The following is a 27,401-nucleotide window of genomic DNA, read 5'->3' on the forward strand; positions in this document are numbered from 1 at the left end:
TTGGCACAAAATACTGGAATTTAAATGTTGCGGCCATTAGCTGTGATAACCTCTTACCCGCTGTCACAAGAATAAATAAGACTTTACTCTATGTTAACACTTTTCTTTGTATATGCTAGCTGTTTAGTCAGGCTATAAATTTTGTACTATACCCATGTAGTATGTTTAGGCTATCTCCATCTTTCAGCCCATTTGTTACAAAAGTTAGTGCACACTTGTTTTTATGGCCAGCCATTAAATATGGTGAGGGATCATGTAGTGTTTTCCCTATCTATGTGTATGCATGTGTGTGTCCAGCTAATAACTTTATCATGAGAAGTTTAGATTCAGAAATAACTTTGCATAAATGACCGCTATGACAAGACAACTGTAAAGTCATTTAATTTTGTGGGCATGAAATTTCGTGGTTTTGGTCTAAACAGCAATTTCACGGGGATATGAATTCGTGGATTTCAAATTTTGAACATAAAATGAATGAGAATTTTACTTCTTTGTTGGGATTAAATTTCGTGGATTGACTCAACCACGAAATCCAAGAAAATTAGTCCCCAACGAATATTAATGATTTCACAGTACTTGTTGCAACCCCTAGCTTAAAAGTCAAGGTCACACATAGAAGTCAGTGGTTTATGGTAATTTCTTGTCTGCTCTAACCTTTTTTATGCATGCAAGGATATTGAATGAATTGATGGTTATTCAGGTTCCATGGCTTAAACATTCTCCGTAACTAGACAGTGTGTGGTATACAGGAAATAGGCCTCTAGCAATGACTTTGAACCCTGTGTTGTCCTATTAACATCTGTTCCAAGAAATACAACCATTGTTTAAAGAGTTAAAAAACTGCCTGTTTGACCTTCAATCTCACCTGTACCTTAATTTGACATGGTAGAAATTTGCATTTGGCCCATCATCACATTCAGTTTAACATTTTGGCACAGCTGACTGACAACCATGGGTCATTCAACACAGTCACATCATGGGAACATTTCTGTGTAGTAATAAAAAAATCTTTCAAAACAGTTAAAAGTTGCCGAGTGGAAACAGATTTTTACTTGACCTTGAACAGTGATTTTAACCTTTAACCATCAAGCATAGATCATGTGATGACACATGGTCTCATCATGGGGAACATTTGTGTATAGCACCAAGATAATACATCAATGCATATAAAAGTTATGGAGGGGAAACATTTTTACTCAACCTTCAATAGTGACTTTGACCTGCAACCTACAAATGTTAGTCATGTATGTGCACAATCTACATATTGCCCTCTATTCACATACTAAGTTTTATGAACCTAGCTTAAACACTTCGAGTAATTGCAGGATCCAGATTTGTGAATGGACAGACAGATGAATGGAGGGCATTCCTATAGTCCCCTGTGGTGTTCCATTGGTAGGTGATTAAAAAACAACTGGTGTCAAAAGCGTGAAATACTTTTAAATGAAAATTGTCATACAAGGTCTCAACAATGTGTACTGTATTTACCCCTAGTAAATTGGCAAATCCACTTGAATCATGAGTATAACAATTATAACTAAAGCTGCTCCCACAACCTTGTCATCAGAATAGTAGTATACGAGTCAACCATGCACCAAGGGCTCAACTGCCTTATCAGACTTGAGTGCTTTGATTAGCAAAAACAAGTTTCAAGGGCCATAATTCCAAATGCATGGATCGATTTGACTAGTGATTGAACTTGGCTGAGGACTTATTGGCAAACACATTTTGTTCAAGTTTGATGAAGATCGGATGAGAAATGTTCGACTTAGAATGCAGACAAGATTTATGACAGACACACATGCAGACAGACAGACAGGAGTAAATCAATATGTCTTTTACATCACTGTGTGGTGGGAGACATAATTATATCTACCTGACAACAAGCTTATCAAAGACACCTTGTGATAGCAGGATAATTTACCAAGTTACTGACTGAGGACCAAAAGACATTTTAAGTGATACAGATAGTGATTCATTTAGACTTCATTAAAAATTCCAGTTAATCATTTTTATCTTTATACTTATGTCACTCCTAATATATCAAGGGCTGAGAAAAATTCTGTCAACCACATGGGCGATCGGGCGTGCTTTCAAACGTTGTCATAGTATGGATGTTACTGTGTAAAAGGTATTGCTCTAGTGCCTTGGCAATATCTGACTAGCCTCGCTTAAATGCGTTATAGCCTTGCTTATGTCATAGCCTTGCTCATTATAGTATAGTTGCTTTGCTTGGAATTCCAGTATGTTGTTCCGTTGGTCAGCTAAATATTCCTTCATTACTTCGGCATTACCACTGAGTTATGGAGAATGTTTAATTTACTGTGGTGTACTGTAGCCTTGCTCAATATATTATTTGCCTTGCTTAGAATTACAGTACATTGGCTCCGTTGGTCCGCTAAATATTCCTCATTACTTCGGCAGCTACCGTCAAGTTATGGGGAATGTTTAATTTATCCCCCCGCCAAAGGCGAAGGGGATATTAGAAATGCTCTCCGTCCGTCCGCAACGATCTTTGTCCGGAGCATAACTCCAAAAGTACTGGAGGGATTTTCTTCAAACTTCATACACTGATAGAGCACATTGGGAGGAAGTGCAGTGTGCAAGAACAATAACTCTACCTTGCCTATTTTTTGAGTTATTCCCCTTTATCATATTTTCTTAAAAAAATTTGTCCGGAGCATAATTCCAAAAGTACTGGAGGGATTTTCTTCAAACTTCATACACTGATAGAACACATTGGGAGGAAGTGCAGTGTGCAAGAACAATAACTCTGCCTTGCCTATTTTTTGAGTTATTCCCCTTTATCATATTTTCTTAAAACATTTTGTCCGGAGCATAACTCCAAAAGTACTGGAGGGATTTTCTTTAAACTTCATACACTGATAGAACACATTGGGAGGATGTGCAGTGGGCAAGAACAATAACTCTACCTTGCCTATTTTTTGAGTTATTCCCCTTTATCATATTTTCTTTAAAAAAATTGTCCGGAGCATATCTTCTTCATGCATGGAGGGATTTTGATATATCTTGGCACAAATGTTTACCACCACGAGATGGAGTGTCAAGCATGCTAAATCCAATTTTGAGGTGTATTTTGACCAATCTCTACCTGGTAAAGATTGTTGTGTGGACTTACAATTTTTTAGCTCACCTGTCACAAAGTGACAAGGTGAGCTTTTGTGATCGCGCGGTGTCCGTCGTCCGTCGTCCGTCCGTGCGTCCGTAAACTTTTGCTTGTGACCACTCTAGAGGTCACATTTTTCATGGGATCTTTATGAAAGTTGGTCAGAATGTTCATCTTGATGATATCTAGGTCAAGTTCGAAACTGGGTCACGTGCCATCAAAAACTAGGTCAGTAGGTCTAAAAATAGAAAAACCTTGTGACCTCTCTAGAGGCCATATATTTCATAAGATCTTCATGAAAATTGGTCAGAATGTTCATCTTGATGATATCTAGGTCAAGTTCGAAACTGGGTCACGTGGGTTTAAAAACTAGGTCAGTAGGTCTAAAAATAGAAAAACCTTGTGACCTCTCTAGAGGCCATATTTTTCATGAGATCTTCATGAATATTGGTCAGCATGTTTACCTTGATGATATCTAGGTCAAATTTGAAACTGGGTCACGTAGGGTCAAAAACTAGGTCATTAGGTCTAAAAATAGAAAAACCTTGTGACCTCTCTAGAGGCCATATTTCTCAATGGATCTTCATGAAAATTGGTCAGAATGTTCACCTTGATGATATCTAGGTCAAGTTCGAAACTGGGTCACGTGGGGTTAAAAACTAGGTCAGTAGATCTAAAAATAGAAAAACCTTGTGACCTCTCTAGAGGCCATATTTTTCATGAGATCTTCATGAATATTGGTCAGAATGTTCATCTTGATGATATCTAGGTCAAGTACGAAACTGGGTCATGTGGGGTCAAAAACTAGGTCAGTAGATCTAAAAATAGAAAAACCTTGTGACCTCTCTAGAGGCCATATTTCTCAATGGATCTTCATGAAAATTGGTCAGAATGTTCAACTTGATGATATCTAGGTCAAGTTCGAAACTGGGTCACCTGCGGTCAAAAACTAGGTCAGTAGATCTAAAAATAGAAAAACCTTGTGACCTCTCTAGAGGCGATATTTTTCAATGGATCTTCATGAAAATTGGTCAGAGTGTTTACCTTGAAGATATCTAGGTCAAGTTCGAAACTGGGTCACGTGGGGTTAAAATCTAGGTCAGTAGATCTAAAAATAGAAAAACCTTGTGACCTCTCTAGAGGCCATATTTTTCATGAGATCTTCATGATTATTGGTCAGAATGTTCACCTTGATGATATCTAAGTCAAGTTCGAAACTGGGTCACGTGGGGTTAAAAACTAGGTCAGTAGGTCTAAAAATAGAAAAAACCTTGTGACCTCTCTAGAGGCCATATTTCTCAACGGATCTTCATGAAAATTGGTGAGAATGTTCAGCTTGATGATATCTAGGTCAGGTTTGTAACTGGGTCATGTGCGGTCAAAAACTAGGTCAGTAGGTCGAAAAAAAGAAAAACCTTGTGACCTCTCTAGAGGCCATATTTTTCAAGAGATCTTCATGAAAATTGGTGAGAATGTTCACCTTGATGATATCTAGGTCAAGTTTAAAAGTGGGTCACGTGCCTTCAAAAACTAGGCCATTAGGTCAAATAATAGAAAAACCTTGTGACCTCTCTAGAGGCCATATTTTTCAATGGATCTTCATGAAAATTGGTCAGAATTTTTTATCTTGATGATATCTAGGTCACATGTGCTCAAAAACTAGGTCACTATGTCAAATAATAGAAATAATGACGTCATACTCAGTTCAACACTGGGTCATGTGGGGATAGGTGAGCGATTCAGGACCATTATGGTCCTCTTGTTTTTTTATCCCCCCGCCAAAGGCGAAAGGGATATTAGAAATGCTCTCTGTCTGTCCGTCCGTCCGCAACGATCTTTGCCCGCAGCAGAACTCCAAAAGTACTGGAGGGATTTTCTTCAAACTTCATTCACTGATGGAACACATTGAGACGAAATGCAGTGTTCCCCTTTTTCATATTTTCATTTAAAAATATTATCTCGCAGTTCCTTTCAAGAATTTCTACAGCCACCTTGTTGAAGCAAAGAAGCAACTTGCATGTGTTTATGACAAAAACCTGGTGCAAAATACAATATATCCAAAGGTGTTACAACAAAATACACTGCCTATTTGTGGTGCTCTAGCTATAGCATATGCTGTGTCACTATTCTTTGGTCAAAAACCGGAACTTCAAAACTATGATCTCAGCCGCTTGAGACAACATATTCGTCATTGTCTTTTCACAGGAAACCTATTACCCTTTCCTGTTATGCAGCATATACACCATGAAGAACAAGCTAATCAAATGCAGCATGAGCATTTACTGCAGGCCTATTTTCAAGATCAAGACTTTAAACAGAAACTGCATACAGCAACTGTGAATCACGACAATACTTACCATAAAGAAATGAGCAAAGGTGAACAACATACACATCTTTCCGGTGAACGAACAAAACTATGGAGAAATCAGAGAACTGTAGAGAAATTTGAAAAACACAAGCAGATTGACAGAGAAAGAAAGAAAGCTGCACGAAAACAGAGATCAAAAGAAAGATTTCATAAGGATAGAGAAGTAAATAACAAAAGAATGAGAACCACGCGAGCTTCAAGATCCTCTGAAACTGCTCAGAGACACAGACATGCTGACAGAGACAGAAAGAAAACCACGCGAGATTCAAGATCCTCTGAAACTGCTCAGAGACACAGACAGGCTGACAGAGACAGAAAGAAAACCACGCGAGATTCAAGATCCTCTGAAACTGCTCAGAGACACAGACAGGCTGACAGAGACAGAAAGAAAACCACGCGAGATTCAAGATCCTCTGAAACTGCTCAGAGACACAGACATGCTGACACAGACAGAAAGAAAACCACGCGAGATTCAAGATCCTCTGAAACTGCTCAGAGACACAGACAGGCTGACAGAGACAGAAAGAAAACCATGCGAGATTCAAGATCCTCTGAAACTGCTCAGAGACACAGACATGCTGACAGAGACAGAAAGAAAACCACGCGAGATTCAAGATCCTCTGAAACTGCTCAGAGACACAGACATGCTGACACAGACAGAAAGAAAACCACGCGAGATTCAAGATCCTCTGAAACTGCTCAGAGACACAGACAGGCTGACAGAGACAGAAAGAAAACCATGCGAGATTCAAGATCCTCTGAAACTGCTCAGAGACACAGACAGGCTGACAGAGACAGAAAGAAAACCACGCGAGATTCAAGATCCTCTGAAACTGCTCAGAGACACAGACAGGCTGACAGACACAGAAAGAAAACCACGCGAGATTCAAGATCCTCTGAAACTGCTCAGACACACAGACAGGCTGACAGAGACAGAAAGAAAACCACGCGAGATTCAAGATCCTCTCAAACTGCTCAGAGACACAAACAGGCTGACAGAGACAGAAAGAAAACCACCAGAGCTTCAAGATCCTCTGAAACTGCTCAGAGAGACAGACACACTGAGAGAGAGAGAAAGAAAACCACCCGAGCTGCTAGATCCTCCGAAACTGATGAAAGAGACAGGAAGGCTGAAAGTGACAGAAAGAAAACCACGCGAGCTGCTAGATCCCCCGAAACTGCTGAAAGAGACAGGAAGGCTGAAAGTGACAGAAAGAAAACCACGCGAGCTGCTAGATCCCCGAAACTGATGAAAGAGACAGGAAGGCTGAAAGTGACAGAAAGAAAACCACGCGAGCTGCAGATCCCCGAAACTGATGAAAGAGACAGGAAGGCTGAAAGTGACAGAAAGAAAACCACGCGAGCTGCTAGATCCCCCGAAACTGATGAAAGAGACAGGAAGGCTGAAAGTGACAGAAAGAAAACCACGCGAGCTGCTAGATCCCCCGAAACTGATGAAAGAGACAGGAAGGCTGAAAGTGACAGAAAGAAAACCACCCGAGCTGCTAGATCCCCCGAAACTGATGAAAGAGACAGGAAGGCTGAAAGTGACAGAAAGAAAACCACGCGAGCTGCTAGATCCCCCGAAACTGATGAAAGAGACAGGAAGGCTGAAAGTGACAGAAAGAAAACCACCCGAGCTGCTAGATCCTCCGAAACTGATGAAAGAGACAGGAAGGCTGAAAGTGACAGAAAGAAAACCACGCGAGCTGCTAGATCCCCCGAAACTGCTGAAAGAGATAGACATGAAAACAGAAAGAGAATGAAAATGAGCCGAGATGCTAGGTCCTCTGATCAAGTACACAAATGCAGAGATGCAGACAAAGAAAGAAAGATACTTACAAGAATAAACAGAGCTCAACATGAAATTTCAGTTGAACAAAAAGTGTTAGAAGAGTTTAAAACAGCCATAAGTGATGGCCCGACATATATTTGTACATGCTGCTGGAGATGTCTTTATAGAAGGACTGTGATCCATGTGAATAAGAACAAATATAAGAAACTTAATAAGATTTTGTTGAGAAAGTGTTTCACAGATGTAAACATACACAACAGTCAATGGATATGTCTCACTTGTGATAAGAAAATTCAGTCTGGAAAAATTCCCCCTCAAGCTCAGGCAAATGACATGTCTTTTCCAGCTATACCATATGCTTTAGAGCAACTCAGCCAACTGGAACTGCAGCTTATTTTGAAAGTTATTCCATTTATGAAAATTGTAGCTATGCCTCGTGGCGCACAGCATGGTTTGCATGGACAGGTTGTTCTTGTACCGGCTGACCTGAATAAAGTAACAAACAATTTACCGCGTCAATCACATGAAAGCCAAATAATTGCATTGGCTTTAAAAAGAAGACTGTCAGATAGACATTTTGTTATGAAGCAGTACATCAGACCAGAGTTTGTGACAAAAGCATTGGCAGTACTAAAACAAAATCATCCATGCTATCAGGATGTAGAGGTAAACAAAGATTGGCTTGATGTGAGTTTTCAAGAAGATCCAGACTTCTGGAAGGCTGCTACACTGTCTGACCATGATCCACAACAAGGCTATACAACAAGCACAGTGCATCAAAACACAGAACAGTTAGAAAACAGCACTACTGATAATTTACTTGTTGACAGTGAAGATGAAGTAGATGAAGACAATCCAGAAAGTTTTATTACTGACTTGCAGTATAGTCGTTCCGTAAACATACAGACGTGCATTCAACCAGTCAGTGGACCAGAAGTAAAAACAAATGAAATCCTGAGCCTGGCACCTGGGGAAGGACAGATACCAATCTCCATGACAAAGGAACCTCACTGGGAAACTATGGCATTCCCAAACCTTTTCCCAACTGGACAAAATGGATTCTTTGCAGATACGCCCCGGCCAACTAGAATAACACCAAAGCAGTATATAAATGCACGACTACTTTCTAAAGACAGTCGCTTCGCTGAAAGCCCTGAGTATGCTTTTGCAGCATTAGATTGGTTGGAAAGAGATTCAGTATCGCAAAACATAACTATAACTACTCGAAAAATTTTCAACCAGAATATATCTGTCAGGGAATTAAAAGACCCTTTAAGGATTCCACGATTACTTTCAGAAAATCAGCTGTTTGCAACATTCAGAAACATTCGTGGTACTCCACAGTATTTCAAGCAAATGCATCTAGACATGATGGCAAAACTAAGACAGCTTGGACCATACACATTTTTCATCACAGGTTCAGCAGCTGAATTCCATTGGCCAGAAGTTATAAGAGTTATAGCTCGTCAGTACGGAGAAGAATTCACTGATGCACAGATAGATCTGATGAATTGGGAGACCAAGAGAATGTGGCTTCAACGAAACCCTGTGACTGCTGCACGTCACATAGACTATATTTTTGAACAGCTTTGGAGTAAAGTCATTCTCAGTGGTTTGCATCCCATAGGTCAAATTTTGAACTATGACCTCAGAAAAGAAATGCAGGGACAAGGAACTGCCCATTTCCATGCTGCTGTACATGTCTATGGTGCACCAAAATTGGACATTGATTCAGACAGTTCATTTACAGATTTTGCAGACAAATATATTAAATGTGAATTACCAAATAAAGACTCTGATCTGGAACTTCACAACCTAGTTTCTGCAAGACAGCTTCACCATCACACAAGGACATGTAAGAAAAACAAGCAATCCTCTTGTCGATTTGGTTACCCTAAATGTCCCTCTGAACATACACTCATTTCTAGAGTACCAACAGAAGAAAATGTAAACGCATTGAAAAGCTTTGCCATGGACATCCTCTCAAAGATGTACAAACAGTTATCAACAATATGTGTAAATAGTGATCCTCCAACACTAGATGCTTTATTACACGAAATTGGTGTAACTAAAGATGTATATAACAGAGCTCTTACAATTTCATCTAGGATAACACAGGTGATTATGAAAAGAAATACATCTGATATTTACATAAATAATTACAATCCAACAATTCTGAAGTGCTTGCAGTCAAACATGGATATACAGATTATTACTTCAATGTGGGCCTGTATTGCATATATCACATCTTATATCTGCAAACCTGAGAAAACCATGTCTGAGCTAATGCGAAAAGCTAGTAAAGAAGCCAATGACAAGACAATCAGAGATAAGCTATTCTCAATTGGGAACATTCTGAGAAAGGGCAGAGAAGTGTCACACCATGAAGCTATTATGAAACTATTATCTATACCATTACGCAGGTCCAACACACCAGTGCAGTTCATTGCCACTGACTACAGACAAGACAGAACAAGGATATTAAAACCCAAGAATGTGATAAACTCTATGACTGATGATGACACTAACATCTATGTTCCAGGTATACATGAAAAGTATGCAGCAAGACCAAAGTCATTGAAAAATATTTCTCTGGCAGAATTCGTTTCAAATTATACAAATGTCAAAAAAACATTAGATGACAGTAACTGTGAACAAGAAGTTGACATTGACACCGGTTCAACATCTACTATAATTCTCCTTGCTGGTGGTTTGGGTAAAATGTCAAAACGGAAAAGACCTCAAGTTTTACGCTATCATTATGTTTCCAGAGAAAAAGATGAAGAACTATACTACCATAGATTACTTCTCCTTTACTTTCCTTGGCAACAAGAAGATGACCTACTGATCAGAGGGACCTACAAGGCATTTTTTGAAGAACACAAAGCAGAAATAATACCAGTCATGCAAAACTTTGAACCTTACTATGAAGATGTTGACACAGTCCTTGAAACTTTTGATCCAGATGAACTTCAAGCTGAGATTTGGAATGAAGTTGCAGCTCAAGTTGAACAAGAGAGAGAAAATCCAAAAAACCAGCAATTAGACCCAACCAGAATGTTTTTAGATACAGAAAACTTAACTTGTTCATCTTCAGTTGCAACTCAGAAAAGTATTAAGGCCGGATTCACTTTAACAGCTGGACCTTTGATGACTGATACACATTTCTATGACCATGTTCAGTCTCTGAATTATAAACAAAGACATCTTTTTGACTTCATACTATCATGGGCAACAAATATGAGAAACCAAATACCTCAAAACCCTTTTTACATATTTCTGTCTGGAGGAGCAGGAGTTGGGAAGTCCCACTTAATACATGCTATTTTCGAAGCTGTCACACGTACACTTTGTTTACCAGGACATGATCCAGAGCATCCAACAGTTCTGCTTACAGCTTCTACTGGTAAAGCAGCTGCAAACATTAATGGACTTGCGCTTCATTCAGCATTTGGTCTACCTGTCAAGGATAATACATCCAAAAAACTACAGTATCGAAAACCAGGTGCAGAAAAGTTAAATACCCTCAGATCTAACTATGTTAATCTAAAACTGATTATAGCTGATGAAATTTCAATGTTTGGAGCAAAAAACTTGTCTAATTTATCCTTGACCCTTCAAGACATCTACCAGGAATACACAATTCCTTTTGCTGGTATATCTATTCTTGCAGTAGGAGATCTTCTGCAGCTAAACCCTGTTGGTGATAGAGCCGTTTTTAAACCAATATCTGATGGATATGAAGCACTTGCAGGGTCACTTTGGACACACATGTTTAAACTATATGAACTAGAAGAAATCATGCGCCAGAAGAATGACCCAGAATTTGCACAAATTCTGTCACGAGTAAGAACAGGAGACTTCACAGATTATGACGAAAAAAGCCTGTTAAATCTAAAGAACACAGACACAAGCAGATTTGGATCTGACTCAGTCCATATATACATGTACAACAAACAAGTGGATGCCTACAATCAGGATCATATTGCAGCTTTGAAAGACTGCATAACTATAACTGCTTTTGATTCAAGAAGAGACAAAAATACAAATTCAGTCAGTGTTACAGTTCCGGAAACTACCGGTAGTATCAATAATACAGCGAATCTGCCAACAAAGCTGACTATTGCTACTGGGGCTAAAGTCGTGTTAACAAAAAATATTGACATTGCGGACCGTCTCGTTAATGGTGTAATTGGTAAAGTTAAAGAAGTTCACATGCCTGAAAACAAGCTAAAAGGTACTATATTTGTCGACTTTGGGGATTCCAAAGTTGGACAGAATGCAAAAGTTGGTTCCCCAAAACATCTCCGCCATTGCGTTCCTGTTAAAGCTATAACATGTTCCTTCTTGCTTAAAAAGCCATGCACTATCGAAGTAGAAAGAACCATGTTTCCATTGATTCTAGCATATGCTATTACCAGTCACAAAGCTCAAGGCGGAACCTACAAACATGTTGTTGCTGACCTAACTGTGCCTGAAAATGTTACTACAATTTTCCCAGGACAAGTCTACACTATTCTTAGTAGAGCTACTTCCCGACAAGGATTAAAGTTAATAAACTTTTCCAGACAGAAAGTGGTAGTCAATATTGAAGCTTTGAATGAAATGAAAGACATGCGCCACAGCAGAAGTTTTGACTGGACACACCTAATTCCAAGTAAGCATCATACAGTTTCATTTCTCAACATAAGATCACTTCCAGCTCATATTGACCACCTGCAAAGTGATCCCAATATACAAAAGTTATCAGTGCTATGTCTTTCTGAGACACATGTCAAAACTAGCAAAGAAGTGCTGATAAATGAATTTGACACTTTCTTCGGATACACACCACATGGTCTTGCAATTGCAGTAAAGGCTGGTATACCTTCCACACATTTCAAAATACTCAGCACGAAGATTGAAATAATGGCGAGAGTAATTACATTACATTCGCAAGACATCCTTGTTATCTGTGTGTACAAGCCCCCTACATCCTCAAACAATGAATTCTTACAAGAACTTTCTACTGTGCTTAAACAGAACAGAAAATATCCCATGCTTGTAGGTGGTGACTTCAACATGCAACCAAGTGATAACCTAGTACAGTTGACAGCTGGACCTGAACTCTTCCAGGTGATAATGAAGCCAACCCATATTCATGGTAGAACACTTGATCACATTTATGTACCTCATCAATATAAAGATTGTCTTTCTGGAGCCATGCCTTTACCATACATAGATCACCATTTAACTTGGATTCACATATAGCTAACCTCTTATGGTAATTTTTCCATTCCTTCTTTTTACAGTAGCCATATAGAAAAACATCATAGCTATACTGTTCATGAAAATTAATAAAATTTAACAGTAAACCACCTCACCACTGACTTATTCTTTCTTCCACATCTTTAAAACCCTTGATGCAGACCACAACTAACTTGCCACAAACTTTAGCCTTCAATTATAATTTGCCCGGCGGGGGGATTGGCCATGTCTAACATGGCTCTTGTTTACTGTGGTGTACTGTGGTATCCCTTGCGTTCGTGTGGCGCTGATTGTTGCTTAGGCTAGACAGACACAGACGCACACGCACACACAGACAGACAGGAGTAAATCAATATGTCTTCCACATCACTGTGTGGTGGGAGACATAGTTATATCTGCCTGACAACAAGCTTTTCAAAGACACCTTGTGAAAGCAGACACAACAATGATAATGTGGCTGTCACACCTGTACATAAAGTGTCAATATCTTATCATAATATTAGCTTGGCTTAAAATTTGTTTGCATATTATCTGCAAAATAAATCTACAAATTATTATGCCCCACTTCGAAGAATTTTAGATTTTTAGACAAATGATTCGTAATCATTTAAACCTTTTCCAGACAAAAACTTGAGAATGTTTGGGCCTAGGATCATGAAACTTGATAGAGAGGATAATCATGACCAGCAGATGACCCCTATTGATTTTGAGATCAGTATGTCAAAGGTCAAGGTCACAGTGACCCTGAACAGTTGAACTGTTTCCGGATGGTAACTCTAGAATGCTTGGGCCTAGGATAATGAAAGTTGATAGGGAGGTTGGTCATGACCAGCAGATGACCCCTATTGATTTCGAGGTCTGTATTTCATAGGTCAAGGTCACAGTGACACTGAACAGTTAAATGGTTTCCGGATATAGATCAATAACGCTTGGACCTAGGATCATGAAAGTTAATAGGGAGATTGGTCATGACAAGCAGATGACCCCTATTGATTTTGAGGTCATTAGGTCAAAGTTCAAGGTCACATTGGCCAAGAAAAATTAAACGGCTTCTAGATGATAACTGGAGAAAGCTTAGACCAAGGGTCATGAAAGATGATAGAGAGGTTTATCATGACCAGCAGATGACCCACATAGATTTTGAGGTCAGTAGGTCAAAAGTCAAGGTTACAGTGACCCGGAACATTTAAACCTTTTCCAGACAAAAACTTGAAAATGTTTGGGCCTAGGATCATGAAACTTGATAGAGAGGATAATCATGACCAGCAGATGACCCCTGTTGATTTTAAGGTCAATAGGTGAAAAGTCAAGGTCAGGTTGAACCAGAACAGTAGAACTTTTGTTTACAGTGAGCATATAATTTCTGTTCCTTGTGCAATAATTTATTACTGAATGCATCAAGGGGGCATTTCGTGTTCGACGAGCTGTTGTTAAATGAATAATCTTTAAAAATATCTTTCCCTATAAAATAAATTTCAGAATTTTATATTCTTAAAGATTTAATGTAAAAATATGGCCTGAATATCACTTCTATAACACATCGTCATCAAATCAAAGACCAAATAAGTGTATTGGCACCAATACTTTGAGAGGGTGATGCACATTTAAAGACATTGATTGTAATCCATTTATTACATGATCATGATGCCAGTGTACACATTTTGTGTAGGAAGTTTTGTACGAATCCCTTTGAAAGTGTGAAGAAGTTTGCAAAACCATCTTTTTATGCAACAGATCATCCAGGATGGCCCCTATACACACTGTAACCCGGATAGTAAGAATTACTTTCCTTGTTTTATTTCTCGCCATTTGTAGTTCGAGTAGACAATCAAGAATCAGTGTTCTATACATCATTAAGGTTTGTATACTTTATAAACTACTTTTTTCTACCCAAATAATAAAGTTTAGTAGTGTAAATTAATACATTAAAATGTATAACGCTGTTGTAAGAAACAAATAGTGCAAATCGCCGTTCTTAGATAGAACACTCATTAAAATATGAAGCAGTTATCAAACGCTTATTTATGAGAATAGTGTTGATATAGCTAACCAATGAGAAAATAGAATGAGGATTGTCACGTGATGTTAGTCATTTAAATACGGCAGAACGGCATAGGAAATCAGATGGTTCCCAGGCACTGGAGACAAAAGGTCGAAGCAGAAAAATAATTATTATAGAAATTAATTGGGACTTTGCAGTAGAATAGACTATCTTAACTTATTATCCGTGTTCTCCTTGAAAGCTCTGCTATCTTGGAGAGGATAAATGGGTTAACATAGGATAGTAAAATACCGGGCCGTAGATGAGATCTATAGGTAATTAAAACAGAAGGTTGTATAGGCTCATGTTAGTTAGAGATATAGAAACATTATATTAAAGACATACAACCAATACAATTTATTTATACAAATAGTTTGTGTTATTTGAACATATTTACAAATAATTAACAGTGATTTAACTATAATTGTTTATTTCATATGTACTAGTAATCAATCTAAATCATTTACGAATCATTTGTCAAAAATCATAGACCAGGAAGCCCAAAGTAAAACTCGATATATGAATAAACATGTAAGGTCTAGCTCGTGTGAGTTCGACTATAGACAAGAACATTTTCAGTTAATAAATGTTTCAAGTCATGTGATTTATATATTCCGCTTGGTAAACGTTACACACACCATCCATCTAGAAACATTGATTGTAATCCATTTATTACATGATCATGATGTCAGTGTACACATTTTGTCTGTTTGATATAATTAAAACACATAGACAACTTAATACATGATAGTATCAAAACTTTTTTCTCTATGAATTATTCTGTAGCTGACAAACTGTAGATCTATATAGGTAATCTAATTATAAGAAATCCATCTGAGTTTCATACTCGTGTCCTGTTGTAAGATTGAAATATTTCACTGTGAACTCAGTCTCCCCCACTATGAGATGTGCCTCACTCCTCCAGTAATCAGGCCATCCCTCTGGTGGAGGTTTACACAAAATATATCCTACTAGACTACAATTCTCCTCCTCTATACAGTATTGAGGATTCTCTCTTGTAGATCTCCACAGTGATGTATCTCTTTCCTTATGTTTCTCCTCTGGTTCTCTAACTGTGCTATATCCTTCAAATATAAATGTTTGTCCATACTCCACTATCTGACCTTTCTCTATCATCTTCTCAAATACCAATTTACACCAAACCTGTCCATCCTCAATGAACTTCAGACTCTCTGGATGCTCTCCCTCTACGAATGGCTTCATTGCAGCAACTCCATATGTGAACCTTGACCTACGTTGTATGATGTTTTTAGGTTTCCAGCCCATCGTCACTGCTCCATTTAACACAGCCAGTCTAGCATCTTCTACAAGGACAACTCTCTTATTAGTGAATTCTGACTGAATTCTCTCCCTTAGATATGGAGATTCGCTGTAACCTCCAACAAGCATCAATGTATCAATACTACCAGTACATTCCTTGAGGATTTTATTCACTAAATTAATAATGTTGTCTAATGAAGTCTCGAAGAAAAGCTGCATGAGATCCCTGTATACAATAAACCTGGCTTCAGTTGGAAGAAATTCCAGTTCTTTAACATACTTTGACATTTTGATTAAATCTGAAAATGTTTTGTCCATTCTTTGTTCTAAAACATATACAAGAGCATTTTCCATTTTCAGTATTGTCATTTTCTTGTGGGCTGAAAATATCTTTTTCTGTCTATGAAAGTTATTAATTAAATCTATGTAAGCAGAGGGATAGTCTGATTGGAACTCAGCCCACACCTGGTCACCTACTAATTCTTCCATAAGAGACAAAAATTTATTATCAACATTGGTCCCTCCAGCTATTTCCCCTGTTGCTCTATACACTTCCCTGAGTTTATCATTGTCTAAAACTTCATGTACACATAAATCTGATGTCCCACCACCAAGATCAGCCAAAATATACTTAAATCCAACTGGAAGTCTATCACCTACAACCAGCATTTTTCGTTGGCAATACAAGGCAGCAGCTTCTGGTTCCAGGACAAGACGCAGCTGGTTCTCAGGAATCCCAGCATCCCTGGCTGCCTCACGCATAAACTGTCGGGCAGAATCAGAAGAAATAGCTGGAATAGTAATCATCCATTGAATACTTGATTCTGATAAATCAAGCTTTGCAAGAGATACTGCCCTCAATGCAAGATTTTTCAAATTTTCAATAGCCACAGAAAATACCTTCATTGCTTTAACTGCTTTTCCAGTTATGTCATATATATCAATGTTACGTGAAATTTCATTTGTTTTGTAAAGTGCTATTTTGAAATGTTCAATATAAAAGTAGTTTTGTTTCACTTCTCCACGTAATTCATGATATTTTCTCTGTGCATCATATCCAAATGAATGAAAAGTTTGATCAGGATTCAGAAGAATAATGGTTGGTACCCGGTCCTCTTCGAGGAAGGTTCCGTGTTTTGCCGATGTTATTTCCTGTTCGTTTCCATGAAATGAGTATGCAAATCCTGAATATACAGTTCCAAAGTCTATTGCTATCACAACTAAAGGCCCAGCAACATTATTCTGTTTATCATTTGCTGTATTGTCACCACCAACGTTCTTCTGTTTATCATTTGCTGTATTGTCACCATCAACATTATTATGTTTTTCATTTGCTGTATAGTCACAATCAGCATTATTAACAGATTCTTGCTTGATTTCAAGATCAGTGAATGTACTTTTGCTAGGGTTACTTCCCATGCTTTTCCCCCCTTATATTTTATTGTCTCCGGTATGATATGATTTAAATCCTCAATTTAAGTTATAACTATCTTTCAACAAAACACAGATATCATGTATTTGTAGTTACTATAGTTCTTTTTCTTGATTCCACTATCATTAAACAAAACACAGACATGTATTTGAAATCAGTCTTACATTAGCTGGGTAGTTGTGATTTTACAATCTTACATAATGTCAAGATAAGAAATTTTACACTTTGTGGTGTTTTATCATGTTTATAAATTACCTTCTTCAAATCTATATTAGAAATCCAGATAAAAAAGAAGTTTGTTTACTCTATACCTGATATAACCGCTTCAAGAGACAAGAGATAGTGTTGGTGAGCATGTACATATATATAAAAGTGGAAATATTCTTTCTTGACAACAAATACAAGAAGAAACAAGCAAAGTTTCAAATCTATATCTGCATTAGTTCTGGAGATAGTAACTTGCATGCAAAACTTTTAAAAAATTTTGGAAGTCCAAAGGGGGCATAATTTGCCCAAAATACATGTCAGTTATGGGGCATGATGCTGTCATTACTGAACTTCAATAATACTAAGTGCTTATTCTACAATGAGTAACGAGAGACATCATTTATTTTTTGTTGGGTTTAACATCACACCAACACGATTATTGGTCATATGACAACTTTCTCGCTTTTGGTGGTGGAGGTAGACCAAAGGTGCCTATCAGGCTCAGGTAGGCACATGGGTAGAACCATTCTGTAAGCCATCATATGAAAGGATTATACACCCAAAGTGAGGGGTTTAACCTACAGCTGTGAGAAACATATTTCAGTCAATGACCTTAACTACTTGTCTATCAACAATTTTGAAATCCAAGTAGAGATTTATGAATACTCACACTGGCATATGGATTTCACAGACCATGTTTATATTCTGGGAAGGATGTATTGTCCAGTAAATGGAGCTTATTATGTCAGAACTTCGCAACCTGTTTTGTTAGCTAGTTGATGGAGCTTATACCAGTGACTGTAGATTCTGTTTTGTTAGCTAGTTGATGGAGCTTATATCAGTCACTGTAGATCCTGTTTTGTTAGCTAGTTGATGGAGCTTATACCAGTGACTGTAGATTCTGTTTTGTTAGCTAGTTGATGGAGCTTATAGCTGATGGAGCTTATACCAGTGACTGTAGATTCTGTTTTGTTAGCTAGTTGATGGAGCTTATATGAGTCACTGTAGATTCTGTTTTGTTAGCTAGTTGATGGAGCTTATACCAGTGACTGTAGATTCTGTTTTGTTAGCTAGTTGATGGAGCTTATACCAGTCACTGTAGATCCTGTTTTGTTAGCTAGTTGATTGAGCTTATATGAGTCACTGTAGATTCTGTTTTGTTAGCTAGTTGATGGAGCTTATATCAGTCACTGTAGATCCTGTTTTGTTAGCTAGTTGATGGAGCTTATATCAGTCACTGTAGATTCTGTTTTGTTAGCTAGTTGATGGAGCTTATATCAGTCACTGTAGATTCTGTTTTGTTAGCTAGTTGATGGAGCTTATACAAGTCACTGTAGATCCTGTTTTGTTAGCTAGTTGATGGAGCTGAATCCAGTCACTATAGATTCTGTTTTGTTAGCTAGTTGATGGAGCTTATACAAGTCACTGTAGATCCTGTTTTGTTAGCTAGTTGATGGAGCTTATATCAGTCACTGTAGATTCTGTTTTGTTAGCTAGTTGACGGAGCTTATATTAGTCACTGTAGATCCTGTTTTGTTAGCTAGTTGATGGAGCTTATATCAGTCACTGTAGATCCTGTTTTGTTAGCTAGTTGATGGAGCTTATATTAGTCACTGTAGATCCTGTTTTGTTAGCTAGTTGATGGAGCTTATATCAGTCACTGTAGATTCTGTTTTGTTAGCTAGTTGATGGAGCTTATATTAGTCACTGTAGATCCTGTTTTGTTAGCTAGTTGATGGAGCTTATATCAGTCACTGTAGATCCTGTTTTGTTAGCTAGTTGATGGAGCTGAATCCAGTCACTGTAGATCCTGTTTTGTTAGTTAGTTGATGGAGCTGAATCCAGTCACTGTAGATTCTGTTTTGTTAGCTAGTTGATGGAGCTTATACATGTCAATGTAGATCCTGTTTTGTTAGCTAGTTGATGGAGCCGAATCCAGGCACTGTAGATTCTGTTTTGTTAGCTAGTTGATGGAGCTTATACCAGTGACTGTAGATCCCGTTTTGTTAGCTAGTTGATGGAGCTTATACCAGTGACTGTAGATTCTGTTTTGTTAGCTAGTTGATGGAGATTATACCAGTCACTGTAGATTCTGTTTTGTTAGCTAGTTGATGGAGCTTATACCAGTCTCTGTAGATCCTGTTTTGTTAGCTAGTTGATGGAGCTTATATCAGTCACTGTAGATTCTGCTTCCTGGAAGAAACAAGTGACCGAGTATTGCAGAAGCATACAAGCCTCCTACCGATTGAAAACTTTGTCAGTGTTTATTGTTGGCAACAGCGCTTGGACTAAAATGCTTCGAAGTATTTAGAGGCAAAGAAACAAAAACTGTTTTTACTTGAATTTCAAGTGACCTTGACCAACAAGCATACATCATGTATGTGGCACATTGTCTCATCATTGGGAACATTTATGTGGAATACTAAAATAATCCATCAATGCACATTAAAAATTATTTGACCATCAATAGTGACCTTGACCAACAACCATGGGTCATGTGCCCAATTGTCTAAGAGCTTAAGTCATGTATGTGCATAATCTACATATTGCCTTCTGTTCACCTACCAAGTTTTATGAATTATTGGTACGAAAACTTAACCAAGATGCGATGCTGACGCAGACTGGTGTCATATGAGGTGTGGCTGTGACCCAGTGGGGCTTGAACCTATGACTTTGGGATTGAGAATATCTCATATACTTTAACAGGGCCTAAAATACATATTCACTGTACATGTTTGTTTACCCAGATAATGAAAACAATGTTACTTCAAGTTCAAAATACTTTTAAGTGAAAATTGTCAAAGAGGGCCTCAACATTGTGCACTGTATTTACCTCTAGTAAATCAGCAAATCCACAAGAATCGCGACAATAACATTTATAATTTCTAGGTGGCTGAACAAGTCAATGAAAACAGAAGTTGTTATCTTTAAAGTTTATTTCTTTCATCAATAATGATCATAATCATCAATATTTATAACAAGTATAGGTAACAATAGTTTACATAAAACATACAGCACAATCTATTCATGAAACAGTGTAATGAACTGGAGATGTGGGGGAAATGTATAAAGTATAAATGTGATATTTCTGTTACGATGATCAATCACAAACTTTCTATGACAATGAACTGTTTTTATTTGCAGAAAATGGCTATGAATTGCAAATCATTAATAAATAGTGCTGTCCATACATTTTTAAATATCATAATTGCTTAAAAAGCAAATATATAAATCATATTATAATGTAACACAACTGTTTTTGTTTTTTTGTTTTTGTTGGTTTTAATGGCAAACTGACACAATTATGTCATACAGTGGCTTTGTTGCAGCTTTTGGTGGTGAGGAAGACACAGTTGCCTGCTGAGTATTATTTCAGGCATAGACTGAGGGAGGGGGAAGGGGGGCACCTGGGTAGAACCACCAACCTTCTATAAGTCAGCTGTATGGCTTCCTCGCACACAATAATTCAACACCAAAAATGCGGTTACAAACTCACAGTGAGGGGCAAGTGATTCTAAGACAGTGACTTGAACCACTGTGCCACTGAGAACCTTCAGTCAGTGACTTGAACCACTGTGCCACTGAGAACCTTCAGTCAGTGACTTGAACCACTGTGCCACTGAGAACCTTCAGTAATATAACTTCTCTCATACCCACATGGCCATTATTTCCATCAGGAATGAGGTTTTGTGTGATTAAAATAAGTTTTAGAACTTGCTTCACAATCGACCAAAAATAAATTAGTATAAATCAACTGCACCTCCATTATACCAGACACGTTTCCAAAATTTAAACAATCTGTATTACATGCAATACTTGATTTAAAATATACATCTGTTAACTTATATAATTTAGAGTGACTACATGAGCAAGGCTAGATTTAATGAAAAGAAGTTAATACATGTTTACAGACTAGAAGTATCATAATTCATACACCTATCTGATATACTGTATACACAAGAAGACATATTAAAGCAAATGAGGTATAGCATCATTTGTATAGCATCAAAACAGTAATTTGTAAATAAATACAGATTTGAGCTAAAAGTTGTGGAAACATACTAATATTTACACAAAAATGAACAAAATTTCACTTATCCTGCAGAAATAAAAAGTAACCAGAGTTAAACAAAGCCAGATAACATATGTATTGCAAGCATAAAACCAAAAAGTCCCAATAACATTAAATATAAGCAGAATAAAAGTTTTAAATAGCAGGCAAAAAACAGACGCATGTAGATTTGAATGTAATCGGTTTATTACACAAGTTTTATAAACTATTTCTCAGTTGTGCAAAGAATTTCCCCACTATACCTATATCTTCATATTTTCCAACAAAATTCAAACTGAACATAACAAACACATGTTCCCTTGATTAAAGATGCAAAAGTATGGGTATGTTATAAATTGATAGCATCTTTTATAGAGGAGTCAAAAACCTTTGCCTTCAAATGAATGAACATTTTAGGCGTATTACGTCAGAGATTACTATTTTTGAGGGAGAAATGGTCAAAATCTATTAATACTTACAAACATTTACCAGTAAATAGTCTGCATTTATCATAAACTGAATGATTCTAGATAAAAGCATATTTTCTTCATTTTATGCCTATTGCACCTTCTCCACACTAGACTGTCGCATAACAAACTTGTGGAATCTAGACATTTTCTAGCTTCAGTCACAAACTGTCTGCTTATATAAGAACAATATACAATATTTACAAGAATACATACTTTGAATGCTTGAAGGAAACCTACTGTAAGGTGTCATTTTCAACGAATTAGGACATTTTTCCATCCAACCCACAATTTCATCTTCATTTAATGATTTATGGAAATAAAGGGATATAAATAAAGATGTTTTATGAACTGAAGATAAGATTGCTATATGTAAAGCATCTTTGCATGTGTTTATCATGAAAATGGCACTATATAAATCTGGTATGATAATAAACCAATGATGCACTATATACTTGAAACAGAAGTACTCTGTATGAAGACCAGAGGTACACTTTTTATGTGAACTTAGAGGAAAAATAAAATATAAATGGGAAATTTTGAGGCTTTGGCAAACATATTTATGTAGTAGAGACAAGAATTCCTGGACACCCAAGATAGTTCTTGAAATAATAACCCACTCTATAAATATAAAATAGTCAATTGTTTTTATGCAGTCTTGACAAAATTAAGAGTGGAAAGAGTCAATTATCCAGGATGTGCCTTGCAAGCTAAGTGAAGAAAAAACCATGAATAAACATGAACATACGGACAGTCCCAGACAGGCGAGATGTACATGTGACTGAGTTTTATGACATAAATAACAATTATCACAAAACATTTTAAGAAAACATAAAATTCGTTTTTTTGCAAAAGCGAATCTGTGAACAAACTGCAAAAAATATCAATGAGTAACTTGTGATTATTCCGCAATAAAAATAATATTCGTAACTGTAGGAAAAATTTGATAAAATCTCTCTTTAAATAAATACCTGCAAGATTCCCTCAAGGAACTTCTGTTCAATACAGTTTAAAACACTCATTTTACCAAACTATTTGAACACATACATATCTAATTAAAAAGTTGAAGCAATTATACTGGAATATTATACCTACAAACCATACATGACTTCTGACATTCCCGGGTATATAAAACATCCATGCATAACATGAAACATCCATGCATAACATGATTTTTTTTGGTGTCAATCTGTACCATGACTATATATAACAAATATATACATTGTATGTATCTAACAACTTGTAACATAAAAAAGAACATTATTAATTACAATATATATAAATTTGTCTGTACACCTATATGACTGTTTAACTTATATGCACATGTAAACAAGTAATACAGGAAAATAGTTATAACATTTATATGAGCCGTGCCATGAGAAAACCAACATAATGGGTTTGCGACCAGCATGGATCCAGACCAGCCTGCGCATCCGCGCAGTCTGGTCAGGATCCATGCTGTTCGCTTTTAAAGCCTACTGCAATTAGAGAAACCGTTAGCGAACAGCATGGATCCTGACCAGACTGCGCGGATGCGCAGGCTGGTCTGGATCCATGCTGGTCGCATACCCACTACGTTGGTTTTCTCATGGCGCGGCTCATATAACAAACATTTATGTATTATTATTCTAAGATTACACAAAATAAAATCACCTATTTACCATTCTAATATGATTGTTTCTGTTAAAACATGCTCACGCTAAAATAACGTCACGCTAACATGCAATGACGTCAATGTTTTTGTTGCGACAAAGAAAGAGCGCTACTATATTTTATCTACTGTTTTAGATTAAGGGCATATTAGAATAGAAATAATCTATATAGCAAAATACTGTTTTACCTAAATTAATACACTTAAAATATGGTCATACATCGCCGGAATGATTCACTCGGGCTATGCCATTGTGAAGTTATTTCGCAGATGTATAACCTCTTTCCGTGTATTAATAACGTTAAAACACAGTTTTTCTATACATTATTTCTAAATTAATATATTCAAACAGCCACTTTTAATAAGCAATTACCTGTCATAGGCAACTACACGTTCAGGAACCCATTTTTTCATTTATTCTAGTACATAAATTGATCTCTATCGAGTAGTCACCTGCGGTTACAGACAATTTCTACTTACTGTCAGAGTGGCTGTTTACGACGGGTTGGACTGTTCTATAGGTTTTACAATATAAACAACAAATTTTGACATTGGTTAAGCCGACTAGGAACTGGTTGTGCACAATGCATAATCATTTTTATTTCATCTGAAACTATGAATTCTAACAGGTATGAGAAAACATCTGAGTATTTATACAACACAGGAAATTACAAATAATACCAGTATTTGTTGGGCAGTTTATTAAATCTTTCTGTCAGAACCAGTTCACTTAACCCAGACTTACTTCTAGCGCTCAAAAAAAAAGTCTTCTTTTCGGAATTCTGATTTTCTTCTTCTTTGTTTTTACTTCTTTGTTTTTAGCACATTTACAGCAATGCAATTTCAATGCAATTCTATTTCACTTTCACTACATCTTTTACTGCATTTTATAACTGTTCTGTCATGTATTCCGTTCTAACATGCAGACGACAATTGAAAAATTGGCTAAGCAGTAACAAATCCAAAATTTCTATGTTCAAAATGACTCATTAGAACAGAAATTATAGCAAATTTTACATTTAAAATCTCGGAGAAATATCTGGCTGACTTTTTTTGGCTTCAGTTACTGCTGTTCATGGCATCATTTTGATCAAGTATAACATCTATGATATCATCAGTGATGGTCCTCATGGTGGTCTAGAGGTGGAGGTTTGTCTGGCATGGTGGACCGGGTACCAGCAGTCAGATATCCTGCCACATTGGGTCCAGTAGGGCCTGAAATATCATAGAAACATTTGTTTAGTAAAGAAATACTTTTACATATGTTTTTCTTCCAGACAAATACCTATGTTTCTTTCCTCTGTAAGCTAAGTACTAAACTGAAAATGAAGCATAATTTCGCCCTCGTGCCACTATGTAAATCACTTTGAAAATAAATCTCTTTTACAGCAAAGTGTAGTTTGTGACAGGTAAGCAAAAGATACTGTTGAAATATATTTTTTTCCTGATCACCTGTTGATAGCTCATTAAACTATAACTTAAACATTTAACCCTTGATCAAGAGTTCTCCCTACAATAATTTTATAGAAAATACATGTAGTAAACAGATGCACAAAAAATAAAATTTTATGATTTTCAACAGTTACTGTGAATTAAGGGCTATATATTTAAAGTTGTTTTTCATAGAACAATAAGTGCATATATGTTTCAATGTACAGTAAGATTAGATAAATGTCCCGAACCACCGATTATAATTGTTATGTTTACACATGCATGCTGGTGATTATATTTTCATCTTTGCACAGCTGTACAGCTTTAACAGGATAAAGCTCTTCAACTGGAGATACAGTTAGCGTAAATATTGAAAATAGCTGACGATTGCGTATTTCAGACTGTTTCGGTAAAACCTTTTGATAGAATTGGACAGAATACAACAGAACTTTGATCATTTAATTGAACGTCGCATTGACGTTTTGTCATATTCTACCAAAGTTATATCTACAAAATGTGCATCCAGTTGTAGCATATGAAATATTCTTACTAAGAAAACCTGACATATCTCTTTGAACTAAAAGCAAGGAATGTACTGCCAGATTGAAAATATCTTTTGTAACAACTTTCATACTACAATGACTTATTAATCAAAACCTCAACACTGCCACAAAACTGAAACCAGAAATAAAAATTATCATGAAAAAATCTAAATCTGTGCTTAACATCCATAGATTATGTGAACCCTCCCTATTTTGACACATCTACTGTCTGACCTATATATAGTCAGAAGATACTGTCGTTTTATGAATTAAAAAAAGCAGGCATTTAAACTTTAAAACTTTCAGAACAGGAGCTGTCCGTAAGACAGTCAATGCTCGACTATTCAAATTATTGTCCCAGAAGCAGGAAAATATTACCCTAAATGTTAAAAAATCTATAGAGTTTCAATATCTGCATTAGTTTTGGAGATAGTAACTTGCATGCAAAACTTTAACCAGAAGTTTTAAGTTCAAAAGTGGATATAATTTGACCACAATGCATATTAGAGTTATGGGACTTCAGGCAATCAACTAGTTTTATAACCTTGAAGGCACTTGTGAAGTTTTAATTTAATATCTGCATTTGTTCTGCAGATAGTAACTTGCACGCAAGACTTTAACCAGAATTTTCTAAGTCCAAAAGGGGGCATAATTTGCCCAAAATACATGTCAGAGTTATGGGACTTGACCCAGTGAGGTTGGTAATTGATCCAGAAAAATAAAAAAGTTTCAAATCTATATGCCTTAAAGTAATAGCTGTATGTACTTGCATGCAAAACTTCAACCAGGATTTTCTAAGTCAAAAAGGGGGCATAATTTGGTCAAAAGGAAGGTCAGAGTTATGGGACTTGATGCTTAGTATATAATCACCTAGTTTTATAACCCCGAAGATACATGTGAAGTTTCAATTCAATATCTGCATTAGTTTTGGAGACAGTAACTTGCATGTAAAACATTAACCAGGATTTTCTAAGTCCAAAAGGGGGCATAATTTGCTCAAAATACATGTCAGAGTTATGTGAAAAAATAAGTTTTAAAGCTATATGCTATATGTACTTGCATGGAAAACTTTAACCAAGATGTGATGCCAACGCCGACGCCACAGTGAGTAGAATAGCTAGACTATTTTTCGAATAATCGAACTAAAAAGTATTCCTAACAATTTTAGCAAGACAATTAATAAGAGGGTCATGATTGTTTTATAGCACTCACCTGTTAACTCCTTGAATTGTCAAGTTAAACATTCTTACCAAGTTTCATGAAGATAGGATAATAAATATACAGCTATAAATAAATATAAGCTTTCCCTTTGATTTGAGTGGGTGACCTAGTTTTTGACCCCGCATTTGGCCTAGGAATCATAAAGATGAACATTCTTACCAAGTTTCATGAAGATAGGATCATAAATGTGGCCACAAGTGTTAATAAGCTTTTCCTTTGATTTGATCTGTTGACCTAGTTTTTAACCCATATGACCCAGATTTGAACTTTGCATAGAATTCCTCAAGATAAACATTCTGACAAAGTTTCATGAAGATAGAGTCATAAATGTAGCCTCTAGGGTGTTAACAAGCCTGTTCTATTTGACCTGGTGACCCCAGTTTTTAATCCCACATGACCAAGTTTCGAACTTGGCCTAGATATCATCAAGATAAACATTCTGTGCAAGCATAAATGAAACCTTAATATGGCTGAAAGGGCCAAAATAGAAAAGTTAGCCCCTTTCAGGGACAGTAACTCAAGAACTAATGAAGGAATCTA

General features: G+C 36.8%; 3 protein-coding genes across 4 annotated transcripts in view; 1 reads left to right on the plus strand and 2 right to left on the minus strand.

Moving 5' to 3' along the window:
- The first annotated feature begins 5,355 nt into the window (after nt 1–5,355).
- Nucleotides 5,356–12,540, plus strand: LOC123538134 (uncharacterized). The gene has a single exon (XM_045322101.2). The coding sequence runs from the start codon at nt 5,356–5,358 to the stop codon at nt 12,538–12,540; it is 7,185 nt and encodes a 2,394-aa protein (XP_045178036.2).
- Nucleotides 12,541–15,397: 2,857 nt separating this feature from the next.
- On the minus strand, nt 15,398–17,278 carry LOC123538135 (heat shock 70 kDa protein 12A-like). Its single transcript, XM_045322102.2, has one exon. It carries the CDS (start codon nt 17,276–17,278, stop codon nt 15,398–15,400), a length of 1,881 nt encoding a protein of 626 aa, XP_045178037.2.
- Nucleotides 17,279–20,419: 3,141 nt separating this feature from the next.
- Nucleotides 20,420–27,401, minus strand: part of LOC123538136 (dnaJ homolog subfamily C member 13-like) — a 113,755-nt gene continuing 106,773 nt past the window's right edge. For both annotated transcript variants that reach the window (XM_053530488.1, XM_053530487.1), the window contains one exon: nt 20,420–24,882. In XM_053530488.1, coding sequence (XP_053386463.1) covers nt 24,782–24,882 — 101 coding nt within the window. In that variant the 3' untranslated portion in view covers nt 20,420–24,781. The remainder of the gene's footprint in view (nt 24,883–27,401) is intronic.

This window comes from Mercenaria mercenaria, chromosome 18, assembly GCF_021730395.1.
Source record: "Mercenaria mercenaria strain notata chromosome 18, MADL_Memer_1, whole genome shotgun sequence".
Classification (NCBI taxonomy): domain Eukaryota; kingdom Metazoa; phylum Mollusca; class Bivalvia; order Venerida; family Veneridae; genus Mercenaria; species Mercenaria mercenaria.

Bases quoted from the DNA above. Each gene is read 5' to 3' on its own strand.
- LOC123538135 (XM_045322102.2), bottom strand. From the start codon at position 17,278: ATGGGAAGTAACCCTAGCAAAAGTACATTCACTGATCTTGAAATCAAG.
- LOC123538134 (XM_045322101.2), top strand. From the start codon at position 5,356: ATGCAGCATATACACCATGAAGAACAAGCTAATCAAATGCAGCATGAG.